At 37.8% G+C, this 13,924-nt stretch overlaps 1 protein-coding gene across 1 annotated transcript; it reads right to left on the minus strand.

Annotated features, from left to right (window-relative positions):
• Positions 1 to 1,910: 1,910 nt before the first annotated feature.
• Positions 1,911 to 13,764, minus strand: LOC135932922 (DLA class I histocompatibility antigen, A9/A9 alpha chain-like). The gene is made up of 8 exons (XM_065470737.1): positions 13,692 to 13,764; positions 12,790 to 13,056; positions 12,048 to 12,069; positions 4,122 to 4,382; positions 2,591 to 2,922; positions 2,186 to 2,266; positions 2,018 to 2,035; positions 1,911 to 1,957 (listed from the first exon to the last, which is right to left on the minus strand). Exons 1-8 carry the CDS (start codon positions 13,741 to 13,743, stop codon positions 1,911 to 1,913), a joined length of 1,080 nt encoding a protein of 359 aa, XP_065326809.1. The 5' UTR covers positions 13,744 to 13,764.
• Between the last annotated feature and the right edge of the window lie 160 nt (positions 13,765 to 13,924).

The raw sequence follows: 13,924 nt of genomic DNA on the forward strand, positions 1-13,924 counted from the left end.
GAGTTTGCATCTTTTGCTGTGAAGTACAGCCAGACTTTTGACCGCTTCGCCTTGGGCATTTTTAATCTGTAGCTCTGCTCTAAAAGAACGTACGTACCTGGCCCCGCCTACTATCCTCGGAAATGTAAAATGATTGGCTAGAATCCAAAGTGTATGACATCTCAGGGAAATAAAGCACCGAAATGTGTGCTGCTTTTCGGTCTGGTTACTACCGTTTATGTCAGAACCGGTGTTGTCCCAAAAAGTGATTTCCAATGATTCTGTGTATTTTTTATGTGTAATATCTTTACGTATGTTGGTAAATAGACTTCGGTGAACAGGGTTTACAAAGGGTTTATATATAGAATTAAAAAATTATCTGTTTTTCAAGTATCTTTACAACTCTGTGTTATTGTACTTACAGTATAACCAATCCGGTCCTTTATCCCCACTTAAAATATTTTTACAGAACTATTGTAATATTTGCTGCCATTTCTGCTGTCCTCTTGGCCAGCTTACTCTTACAAAAGACATTTTTAATGTTAATGAGATTTTTTTTTAACTGCCTAAATAAAGGTTATATAAAAGTCACTGCCAAAAACTGATTGCGGCTTCTGCCTTGTTACACGAATGTTGTTTGTGGCTCAAGATGACTTTATGTCATCCATGAGGGATGCATTTGACATATGTTTCACATATTATAGCCCAACAAGGTACTTATAGCTGTTTAATATGAGCAATCAGTTTTTGGCAAATACCGGAAATCAGTTTTTGGCAGACAATCACTTTTTGGCACAACACCGGTACCCATCCCTATGAGGACATTATACTGCCACTGTTCTATCACCATTTTTATGGTGCAAACTTAAAGTTATGGTGTAAACGTTAGCTTATATTGTTGTAAAGCAGTTACTGTTAAAACGATGTTAGTGTCACACAGTGGAAATTTGTATTTCTCTTTTATATTGGTTTTATTCTGATTTTAGTGTTTGTGAGTGTAGTTTTTTTTTTTTTTTTTTGCATGATTTTATCCTTTTTGTATTGAATGTTTTTTACTGTTTTATTTGACATTGTTTTAATCCATTGTGGACTGGCTGGGCATCATAGTGATAGTGATCACCTGCTGATGCATGGGTGTGTCCTGAAGCGGCCTATCAGCTATTTAAAGGATGCTGGCTGAGCACTGGAAGAGAGAGGCCCCAGATATGAAGAAAAACGCATGAATGCCAGCATGGAAAGGAGGGACTGGCTGCCTGTTCGTGGGATGCGACGGGTCATTTGGAGACGGTCAGCATGACCTGGCGACCCAGTCCCAAGATCAGGAACAGCGACAGTAGGAGACAACTCGTTGACAGTGGTGGTTCTGTTTAAGAGGAACACAAAAATCTTAATCTTTGATTGTATTGAGACTGCTGTGATGCTTCATTGTGTTAAATATTTTTTAAACATGCTCTGCTTCTCCCCTTTGATTTATCAGAAGAAATTACACCTTATATTAATTACAACTGGAAACTAAATGCAGTAATTTAATGTCACTATTATGTTAGATTTGTTGAGCAAACTTATTTCCCATCAATTACAATCAATAAGCATCTGAAACTAAATTCTCAACAATTCATTTAATGATATGAATCATGAATAACCAATGAGGTCACAGTTTATGGAGGCAAACGAAGTGACACTGCTCCGTGTTTCATTGCAAAATTTGTCTATAAGCTTAAAAAGACAAAAATAAAATTGTAACAACAGACCGCACATACTTTTATCTGGCAAGGTGTGATTGCTGCAGACCACATCCCACCACAAAAATATATTAACATTCCTAGATCAATCAAGCAATGACTTTTTGTGCTTTTGAAGCACATAACATGGTAAAATGGTAAATGTAGTAAACATAGTAAAAACTAACTGTGTGCAGGGTAGTTTGTCATTTAGGCTTTAGGAATCACTTGCTCCTGTATCTCAGTGTTCTCTACAGCTATAGAAGTCACAAACACATTGTTAGTTAGAAAACAGAATAGAAACAAGTTTTACTTACGAGATGGGGGATGTTTTTCTGAATTACAAGGAAAAAATAATTTCACTTGATACATTTATAAAATGTTATACATCATATCTTTGCTCGCATTGTCATGCAGCTCCTATTCTTATGGATCTGTTTTGGATAAAGTATCAAGTAAAAGGGATTTCTGTTTTTGTCTCTCACCTGTTCTCTTTTTGTAGACAATGAAAGTAATTACAGCAAGAACAAGCGTTGCAATGGTGATCAGGATTGCAAGGGACTTTCCTGCAGACAACAACAAATAAATCATAACCTGAACAAATGAAACACGTTAAAAGAGACAAACATCAGTTTGCCAATGAGATAAGAATACAAGAAAAAAAAGATGCTCGCAAATTCAAACAAACTGTGAAAAGACAGCAAACTGGACAATAATTTGAATCAAAGCGCTCGAAACTTTGAATGGCAATATTTAACAAATCAGTATCAGTTTGAGAAATTTCATAACCCTGTATACAACTGGGGAGGAATTTCATCAAACTCAAATAAAATCCCATGAACTGCACGGTTTTTACAGTAAACTACATCCGTGTTTCCTACCTCTATCACTTTTACCCTTGTTGGTCCGGATCATGGCTTTGTCCAGTTTGGTAACGATGTCCTCGTTCACACCAGAGAACTGAAACACACAGTTGTACCTCTGCCAGTCTTCAGGTCTGACTGATGAAAGATCCAGATTAACACTCATCTGAAAGTTGCCATCATTGATGGGAAGGATCTCTCCTTTGTTCACACCCTCATGAAGCTCCACTCCATCTTTCCTCCAAACCAATTCAGCTCTGTTAGGATTGAAACCTGTAGCGTGACAGGTGACCGGAGAGGAGGGAGTCTTCTGGAGGAGAGACAGTGAGGGAAGAACTGGAGAGAAGAGAAGATAGATGCTATATCACTATTTAGCAGTGTTGGGCAAGTTACTTTCAATAAGTAATTAGTTATAGTTACTAGTTACTTCTTCAAAAAGGTAACTGAGTTATTAACTGAATTACAATATTCTAAAGTAATTAACTACTAGGAAAAGTAACTGTGGTGGAGGTGTGGTCTTGGTCCTGCTGCAGAGGAGGGGTGAAGCAGTGAGCTCACAACGCTTTTCATTTTGGCACTGTACTGTATTAACACGATTGACTTAAAAATCAAACAAAAACATAAAATCCGAGTAGAAAAAAAGTTACATTTTTTACTGTAACAACCACAAATTAACAAATCATTTTCACAACTTGAAATGCAAATATGCACAATGTCACAAATCTCTCACATCTCAAAAGTCTCTCTCTCTCCCTGTCACTCCTAAAACTTCCCCCTCTTCCTAAAAAACCAAATGTCATGTTGCCATATCATTTTGGATTGGTCGACATGGTGCATTTTTCCACCAACACGAAAGGGCTGTTTTTTGTTTTGTTTTGTTTTTTAATTTTTTGGTCATAAGCAGAGAGTACTTGCTGCACAGTAAACGTGACGAAACTATTCAGGAAAAAAACTGCGTATAGTTTTTTTTTTAAATCATGACTCTGGTTTTACGTGGAATATTAACACAAATTAAAACATGGTATATAGCATCTTGTTGCTATGTTATCTTAAATTGGTCATGTGATTAGTTGAACATGATTAGTTTATTCTTTCTCAGCCAATCAGCAGCACTTGTTCGATTGTGTCCGCAGTGCATTTTCTCCAGAGTAACAGCAACAGCATTGTAACGATAGAAATAGTAATTAGTTGTAATTAGTATTTGTACTCTAATTTTAAAGCCTTAGTTAAGTCTTTTAATAAGCCTATTAGCAAATGTCATGACATGGAGGTTGGGAGAGACTGGTTAGAAAGGTCAGAGTTTAGGTGGTGGATAAACTGGGCAAGACAAAATTGGGGCAAAAGGAAAATATGAGAAAAATAATTGTAATTAATATGTAAGAGTGACAGAGAAATCAGGAGAAAGGTAGGAGGCAAGTGTCAATGTGTGAGTGGAAATTAGAGAAAGAGCAAGTTTAATACAACTGAGGCACATTAATGGTTTCTGAAGGGAGGGGGGTTTGCAATGCTTTTATGTGATGGTTTAGTGGCCACAAAACAGCAGGTTATATGATTTCACCTGTTTTTCATCAGAGAGCTCCTCCCATAGTTCACATACTTCTTCAGCCACTCAGGACACTCCTGGGTGAGGTAGTTCTTTTTCTGAGCAATCAGAGCCCTGTTCTTATCCCACTTCATTTTGGTGGTGACAGCCTGAGGTGTTGGAGCGATCCACGTCTCTGTGTCCAGGTCAAGCGCCACAAAGTCTTCTCCATCATAGCCATGCTGATCATAACCTTTAACCTTTCCAGTTTCATTATCCCATTCACAGCCATACATTCTCTGAACAACACCTGTTCAGAGAAATTTAATCAAAATCCAAAGACATAAAACCAAACACAGAGTCAAAACATGTACTTAAACACAAACAGCAGCTCTTTCCTGGTTTAATGCTGATGTGTTAGAAATGCTGGAGAGCTGAGCAGGCTGAAAACTCCTTGACTGAAAAGATAATTGAAACCACTGTTGATATTTGACATTTGATTATGTTTTATTCTTAATTTGCTTTTTCTTTGGTACAGTCTATAAGTTCTCATTTATCAGCTCTGAATCATTTTATAATTTTTGTACAGTTTAATTTAAAATTAATGTGAATGTTACAGTTACGAAAAAACAAAGCAACACTGTCTTACATCTCATGTTAACATTAGGGTCTGAACTGTGTTTGAATGAAGCACTTCGTGCTCATTGATAGTTAGTCGCTGTTATACAGGCATAAACAGTGTCACAGCGCCCCCTGCTGACCAATTCCGTGATTGTTACAGCTTTTTTTCAGTTTGGCACATTTCTCACAACATATTTGAAATTTTCAAACATGAATAACCATTTTCCAAAAACTGTCTTGATGCATGCTCAATCATCCAGATAAGCAAATCCCAAAATGTTGATTCTGTTCATCTGGATGTAGCGTTTTGTGGGAGAAACGTTTCGTCACTCATCCAAGTGACTTCTTCAGTCTCAGCTGACTGCAGGTTTCCCCAATCTTATAAACAGTACATTTGCACAATAACTGAAACCAGCCCACTGAATGAACAATGGGCTGGGAGGTCAATTCCTTGACCACTGATCAAAGACCATTCATCTCGAAGAAGATCTGAAGAAGTCACTTTGATGAGTGACGAAACGTTTCTCCCACTGAAAATGCTACATCCACTTGAACAGAATCAACTTTTTGGGTTTTCTAGAACTATAGTTAACATGCAACTCAATCAAAACCTTTATTCATTTTGAAAAGTTAAATGTCTGTGAAGAAGTTGGAGCAATCACGATAAAATAGTTCCTTTAATACTGTGTGAAACAGTGTGGTCACAATATTTAGACATTTTGTGAGATATATTAACAGGAAATAGCCTTAAATTATACACAGTACAGAACAGTAGTAGTGTAGTCGTAAAAGTTCCAAAATGAAGTACATATATGACGTTGGTACTGCCCCTTTGTCCAGTATATATATGTTTACTGTATCTATGTGTGTGTGTCTCTCTCTCTCTCTCTCTCTCCCTCTCTCTCTCTTTGTGTGTGTGTGTGTGTGTGTGTGTGTGTGTGTAAAAAAAAAAAAAAAGCTGACTGCTGGGGATGTTCCAGGTCCAGACTTGCTTAATCTTTAGTAGCTTGTAAAAGGGGTGATCTACTGCAGGGAGAGCAGGGATGTATCTGTCCAGTACGCTGACCATGTCTATATGAATCCAATGCAGCACCTTTTCAAGTCAGGCATCATGTTGTTCTATGGTGGCCTCATAAACCAGGATGTCATATCCCTCTACTACCTCAAGCCCCTTGTAACAGGGTGTGGTTTGTGGCTCAGCTGCAGGGGAGGGGTGGAGCAGTGAGTTCAGGGGGTGGTGTCAGGGGCCCTCATCTAATCATGTCTCCCCTATTTGAGTAGGATGTTTGGACCTGATGGGAGAGTGAGCGGTGTGCAGAGTGGATGGATGCAGCTGGAAAGCTACGCAGAGAAAACTTGTGGGATTCTATGCAAGTAAACACCTTTCAAAGTGCAATACCAGGTGTTTGGGTCCTTATTCCTGCCACACTCCTCTAGATTCTCCAGCATATCCTGCTGGGAGATCTCTGGCGTACTTGTTATGCTGAAAGGTAGCCTGTTAAAGCAGTACCTGCCAAACAATGCTATGAATGTTGTCAGTTCACAGCTGTCAGGAATCAGAGGAATTCACTTGCAGCATCAAGGGAGGAGAACACTGTTGTGCCACTTAGCTTAGAGGTTATTTCATCGGGAGTAGGAGGGTAGGATGTAGTACTCTCTTCTGATTGACTTAGTTATGTCAGTGACGTAATCGCCCCACGAAGTTCATCCTTACCGACAGGAAAATGCTGAATATCTTGTTGACTCTTGGACAGATTGGAAGCAGAATCAAAGCAGTTGTGTCTGATGTTACAAAAATTAAGGATCCCTTGGATATCTGCTGTAAGATATACAGACATCAAGTGTTCCAACAACCCAAGATGGTTGACACTTTGCTCCAAGCACTTTCATTCCTGTATCAGAATCTAAATTTCCCTCATACTGTGCTAGTGTTTACGTAGTAAGGAGAGAGTTTATTATCTGTGGTTTATCTCAGAGAAAAGAGGAGGATCTCTTCAAAGGTCAATAAATCCCTCTCTGTTACTCTTGTATATGAAATAGGATGAATTTAAAATACTGAAATTGATTTTGACTTAATTAAACCAGGACAGTGGGGATGTTATCAGCGAAATGTTGAAGACTGTAACCAGTAAACCTCATCTACACAAAAGAACTCAAATGTTTTTTCAAAAAAATATTCCCGGAAATAAATTTGAAATGACTGAAAATAAAAGTCTACAGTTCTTGAGGATTGGCTCAATGATTGGTGTCATTATGTGGGAGGGAAAGAAAAATTCTGTCCCATGTGTCCACTCATCAACAGAAACCTTGTTCCCATTCGGATCGGTTTCTCCTCTAATTTCATTTCTGACAGAAAATCATGAAGGCAAACCAGGTCATGTTATTATGTAAAAAAATATGAAACTATGACTTAATAATCCTTTAAAAAAAGCATTTTATTTATGAAACTTTAAGATGAACAGATGAAAACCATAAAACATTTATATTACAAGTTCACAGCTGGACAGCTTTTGAATATTTACAGATTATTATGAGAATATTTACACTCAATCATGGAGGCTCCTTATCCGGTCTTTAAGTCTGACGTCACTAGCCGTGTCTGGGCTTAAACTCCGCTGCAGGTCCATAAATCAAATGATCACTATGGCATTACCGAGAGTTGGAAAACTGTCTAAAGTAGTTCGTCTTTACTAAAATGATCAGCGTTCTGCTCTACCAGGTGTAACAATTGAGTTTAACATCCAGGCATCCATGAAAACGGAATTTATGACATTTAACGGAGTTAGAAGTTAGCAGGACGTTAGCTCGCTAGCTTCCATCTAAATACAATATAGCATGTCCTGACTGAGGGATATGGGAAACAAATTAAAACGTACAACTCTGCTATCACTTCCGACATAAACGAAGACAGAAAACTAAACAGAAGTGACGTTTGTAGGGTTACTGAAGTTTGGCTAGCTGGTATATAATGATGTGCTAGGTGACCGCTAGCGACACAGCTATGTTAGCATAATATAAACACGCTAACTTTTTTTCCACTCGATAAAAGTTAACGTGAGGATTCTCGGTGGTCAGGAGCAAATGCAATGGCATGGCAGGATGCTGTAAACGGACCAAACTTCAGCCAGGAGAACAACTGATATAATCCATCCACAATACGAGGTTAGTCGTTCATATACTGCTGCATGGGCTGGGCTGTAGTTACATCTAAGGTTTTAAAAACTGAGCTTAAAATGATTAGCGGTAATAAAAGCCGAGGGAGGTCAACAGTGATCACTGTTTTATGAGCTTTTTGAGATTAAATAGAAGAAAATACAAAACATTAAACATGTTAACAACACAAAAGCCATATTAAACGCAGACTACTTTAGTAGTAGGATTCGTCACGTCATCACTTAAAAACCGGATTGGGAGGTCGGGTTATTTTTTTTTTTTTCTTTCTCTCACCCTCTCTCTCGCACTTTTTTTCCGCTTCACTCCGCACGAGCCTTGTGCTTTGCGCTGGGCAGAGGGGGGAGGGGCGGTAGTTACACTCGCAGTAGCACAGGAACAGAGCGGGAGAGCGAAAGAGAGCCAGGGACAACAACGTCACATTAGAAAGGTATAGTAATCATCCACAACTATTTTCAGATAAAGGATTCAGAAAGTTTATTCATGCAGGCCCATACGACAGAGAATGTGCATCTTGTTTTTGTTTTCATATTTTAATTTATATTTAATTGTGTTGTGGTTTGCAGTGTTTTGTGTTGTTTCACTTTGAATTTGTTTAAAAGGAAAACGCTGAAAATTTAAATGGTTAAAAGTTGAAATGTAAATAGTTGGTTTTTATATTATATGATTTATTTATTACATTTTATGTGAAGTGAATAAATAAAAGTATATTTACAGTGGCCCCTAGAGACAAAGCACGTACAAACTCCAAAACACGTACAAAAACAGAACAGAAGTGCTCCAGGATGCTAGGCGCAGTGTTGAGCTTTTGTTACCTAGTGGCTACACAAGCCAGGAAGTACCAACGACCGGATTTGGTGTTTGGTAGTAACAGCTAAATGAACATTTTTTTTTTAATATTTTGAATATATATGAGTGCTTGTGTATAAATACACAAACAATACACATATGCTTTCAATTGTGTAATTTAAGTGATCTAGGTAGCTCTGTTTTGGAAGTTCAGTTAACGCTAGAAATGTGTTTTGGAGTTTGTACATGCTTTGTCTCTAGGGGCCACCGTATATATTTATATATAAACATATATAAATAAAACCATGTTTTTTTTGCATAATTTTATATTGTTGTTAATAATAAATTAATTAAAGCAACAAAACAACCTGAAGAGCCAGTTGCGAGCCGAAAGAGCCGGTTCTTTTTAGAGAACCGGCTCTTTCGGCTCTGCTCACTAAAAAGAGCCGGAAATCCCATCACTACGTTATACATCAGCATCATTGTATGTGAGCAAATCAAAGTCTGCTGCTTGTTTAATTACTTTAATTTTTCAATGACACAGTGTGTGTGTGTGTGTGTGTGTAGTGAGTGAGAGAGAGTGTTTACAACTGAATACTAATTAAAAACAAGAATTTTTTGACCTTAACTGAGGAGGAGAAACTAATTTTTTTTCAAAGTCTTTGTCTGAGAGCTACTACAGTAAAACTAAAGGTTCGCAGTGCAAACACTTGTAACTATGTAAACTGAATTTGACTTTTAAATTAAAACCAAATAACTTTTTGTATTATTTTCAGTTTCTCCATCTTGTTGCAGCAGAAAGGTAGAGGAAGAACATTATATATAATATATACATTAGGTGAATGTGCAGTAGTAGCATGTATGCAGAAAGCAGGTGAATTCTGGGAGAGGCTCTCTTCATGCAAAGCTGAGATGAGCAATTCTTTCTAAAGCTGCACTGAATCACACACAGAGAAATCTTTTAAACATCTTAAGTCTCAAACAATTCAAATAAGCATTTAAATTTGAGAATTGTTTTTTTAAATCCAGTTTGAACATGTAAAATACTTACTGTCAGTACAGCTCTGAAAAAACAGACAGTAATACAGTTATTTATTCAGAACATATGAAGCACTTGAGAAAAAACTAGCCATTTGCACCACTTGCATGAAACATTTCAGCTCATTAAATATCAAATATTTACACTTTATGAACTTTATCACATGGGAAGTAACAGACATGAAACACATCAAATTATAAGAGCATAAACATCAAAATGTTGGCAACATGTTGAAGGTAAATGTGTTTCACATTTCTCACCTTTATATTTTCTCCTCCAGATTAAGATTCCAGAGAAGCAGAGTGTCAGCAGGAGCAGTATTCCCATAATCCGGATAACAACACCAGCAGGGAAGACTGAAGAACCTGAAACCAACACATTTCCATACTGTAGTTCATCTCACTGTTGGACCAACGTTCATTAAAACCACACCAGTCCTTTATCTAAAAAACACCACAGGAACTAAACTACACAATGTTTTAATGTAGATTAGTGAATAACCAAACTGTATTACAGTTTGAAGTTTAGCAGTTACACTGAGCCAGTTATAAACAACAGATGAATGAACACAGTATCACAGCAGGTTTGATTCTTCCATGTTATAAACAGACCACATAAAACCAGAAAAAAAATCAGGGTCACTAAAACCACATTAAAATTAAAGTTTCTAGTTTTTACCTCCCAGTGATGATGATGAAAGATGAAGATCAGTGTAATCTGAGCTGTGTGTGATCCTCAGGCCTGCTGCTGTGTTTATTTTTTCTTTATTTGCTCTTGTGTGATTGCTGAGGGCTCCCTTTGCTCTGTTTATTGTCTGATCTTTATTTTCATCTGTGCTGTGTTAGTGGATCCTTCAGACTTGTTTGTGTTTTAGTTCTTGTTAGTGTTGTAGTCACAGAGTGTTATTGGTCCTTTAAGGGTCTCTGTTTCTGTCCCTGCGTTAAGTTCACTCAGTGTTTCATCCGTTTAGTTTTACGTCAGCTGTGTCTCATCACCCTCCTGTTTCCCGTTCTCTGATTACCTCATGTGTTTATAAACACTCTCCTCTCCCTTCAGTCTTTGTTTTAGTGTCTGTTTGTCTTCCCTCGTGTGATTTCTCTTAGAGTATTTTAGATTTACCAGTTTGTTGCCTTTTTTAGATTTTTGTTGAAAGTTTTGAATCAGCAGTTTAACTTTGTACTAAAGCCCAAAAATTAAAGTTTTTTTTGTTGTTTTTTTTTTCACTCCTACATCCTCCATTATTAAGATCAAGTACTGAATGATTAGTCCTGTTGCTCCCTAATCTCTATCAAACGCCTGTTTTTTTTTTTCTAAGCATGTGTGAAAAGGGCTTCTTCCAGTTTCCTCCTTTCACATGGAGCCAAATGGAAAACCCAAATAAGATCAAATAAAGGTGTATTTATAAAAGTTTTACTCTCTTCTTTTTCCAATCTTACCCTCATTGGTCCTGATCGCTGCTTTACCCAGTTTCATGACGATGTCCTCGTTCACACCAGAGAGCTGAAACACACATCTGTATCTGTGCCAGACTTCAGATTTGATTGATGAAACTTCCAGGTCAACACTCATCTGGAAGGTCCCGTCATTGTTGGGGAGGATCTCTCCTTTGTTCACACCTTCATGAAGCTCCACTCCGTCTTTCCTCCAAACCATCTCGGCTCTGTTAGGATAGAAACCTGTAGCGTGGCAGGTGACTGGAGAGGAGGAAGACTTCTGGAGGAGAGACACTGATGGAAGCTCTAGGGAATTTAAAAAATGAAAAAAATAAATCAAAAATCACAGTTCATAACAGCATACTGAGTTTACCATTTCCATTTGATGTATTTTGAATGTTTTAGACACACAAATTTACATAAATGCCATTTAAAGAATAATTAAGAAAATGGTGGAATTACAAGAAGTACACAACTGAGTGAAGTGAGTGCTGTAAAAAGCTGCAGTGATGGTGATTAGAAAAGTAAAATAAACAGAAACTGGGAAAAATGAAAAGCATAAATGTGATAAAGTGGTAATAAATGTATGAGAAGATCAGGATGTGGCCTGTTAATTAAAAGTATTACTATAAATCAGGTCATGTGATTTTACCTGTCCTCATCAGAGAGCTCCTCCCATAGTTCACGTACTTCTTCAGCCACTCAGGACAAAGCTTGGTGTGATAGTTCTTCAGATCACCTGAAAGAGATCTGTCACTGTCCCACTTGTGTTTGGTGATTACAGCCTGCATTACTGGAGCGACCCATGATTCTGTCCTCAGGTCAAATGATATGAAGTCTTCTCCATCATAGCCATACAGATGATATCCGTTAACTTCAGCCGTTTCATCTTCCCATTCACAGCCGTACATCATCTGGTTAATGTGAACACCTGAAACCAAGAGGGGTAGAAAATAGTTGATATTTGCCCACAGATGAGAGAGTTTGGTTGAAGAGCTTCAAAAAAACTACATAAATACACATAATCAGCTTTTTAAATTTGGCTGGTTAAGCTTCCATTAAGGGCTCTAACAAGCTAGCTTGTGTCTGTAATAGAGTTGGATGTCTCGAGACCGGTCTCAAGACCACTTTTACATGGTCTTGGTCTCGCTGTCTCGGTCTTGCTGTCTCAGATCGACATCGTGATTGTGTACCCATGACACACAACATAACATTCAATAATGTGTCGTGCACAAAAGCATCAGCCCTAAGAGCCGTGCTGAGACAGTGTTTTGTAGTGAATCAGAAGAGTCGACTCCCATTGAGCGAGAGCCGGCTCCTCACTTAATTTCCTTTCGCTGCTCAGCTCTCACACAGTGGTTCAGCTATGCTCCAATCCCTCCATATTGTGGCCAATCACATGCGAGGATATAGGATAATATCATTATGTGAAAAATGAGAGAGGGTGAGTGAAGCGACAGTGTAAAGACTTTTTTGTCTCGGTCTCAGTCTCGTCTTGACTTTGTCTTGGTCTTGGTTTAGGCGGTCTTGACTACAAGTCTAGTCTGTAACAACAAAGGTCTTTAAAACCTGGAGAGATTTTATCCAGTGTCAGCAGCTGGGTTAATAAAAAGATTCATTTTATGAGTAAAAAAGTGAAAGAGAAACAAACCTCCAGTTTGGTTGAATCGCTGCTTCAAAGTGTCGATGTTGCCTTTAAAGACCTGCTGGCTGTTCATGAGCCTGTTAGTCTGGCGGGACAAATACTGTGGATCATCTTCTGCAGCTTTCTCCATCCACTGCTGCTTAAACTCTGCTTTCTGTGTGTTGCTGTCATAGTGAATCATCTGAACTTCATCAACCAAACCAACAGCTACAAACTCTGGAAAGTTTGAGACTCCAGAGGAAGAAGTGTAGAAATATCTCAGAGAGTGAGTCGCTGAAAGAAAAAATTACTGTTTCAGCTTTTAGACTCAACAAAAACAGCGCATACAGTTCATATTTCAGCTAATCATCCTATTATCATTCTAATAGTGCTGAATTAAGGGCAGTTTTTATAAACAAAACAAAAACTATGGCACAGTCCAACACAAAGGTTTTTTACCATGTTTGAGACTAATACCGATGTAATTATGAATCAAATAATCAATAACTCATTATTGGCTCTTTTCAAATGTTGTAAAATTATAAAATATCAGATTGTATTTTTGTTCAACTTTATTTTGAGAGTCTAAATTGATGTGATTAATAAAAGATGATGAGTAATGGATCATGTTACACTGTTAGTGATGTTGCTGGCACACCCTGAGCTTTGCAGGAATCAGGAAGTCCTTTGGTGTCACTGATACGTTAAATGAAACTCACAAACCTGTTTGGTGTTTGTGACTTCAAAGTGATGCTAATCAAGCTTCCTGAAGCATTTCCCCAGAACTAGCAGAGATATTAATGGCTTTTATTTAAACATGGGCAAATGCACCTATTAACAGCTTTTTTAAAAAATAATCTTAAATGTGTCCTTCTAGCAAAACAAAGTTTAAAAAACTTTACAGTAAGTGATATAAATGTCTAACTCACATCCCACCGTGCCGTGTATTTCCAGGAGAAACAGAAAAAGAAACGGTTTCATGGTGACCTCTCGATAATCTAACAGCTAATATCTTATTATCTATGTGGGTCTGCATGGAGACCCAAAGCTGAGGTCAAAGCTGCATCATCGAGCCAATGAAAGCCATCCTCAGTGCCAGCGTCACTAATATCTGGGTTAAAACGACTCACTGATGTTATCAGCAGAACTGAAAGTAAAGTCT

Source organism: Pelmatolapia mariae, linkage group LG22 (assembly GCF_036321145.2).
Source record: "Pelmatolapia mariae isolate MD_Pm_ZW linkage group LG22, Pm_UMD_F_2, whole genome shotgun sequence".
Taxonomy (NCBI): domain Eukaryota; kingdom Metazoa; phylum Chordata; class Actinopteri; order Cichliformes; family Cichlidae; genus Pelmatolapia; species Pelmatolapia mariae.

Bases quoted from the DNA above. Each gene is read 5' to 3' on its own strand.
- LOC135932922 (XM_065470737.1), bottom strand. From the start codon at position 13,743: ATGAAACCGTTTCTTTTTCTGTTTCTCCTGGAAATACACGGCACGGTG. The intron at 13,057-13,691 runs GTGAGTTAGACA...TTTTTCTTTCAG, and splicing joins AATACACGGCACGGTGGGAT to CGACTCACTCTCTGAGATAT. The intron at 4,383-12,047 runs GTACGGCTGTGA...TGTTGTTCAGAG, and splicing joins GTTCACATTAACCAGATGAT to AATGTATGGCTGTGAATGGG.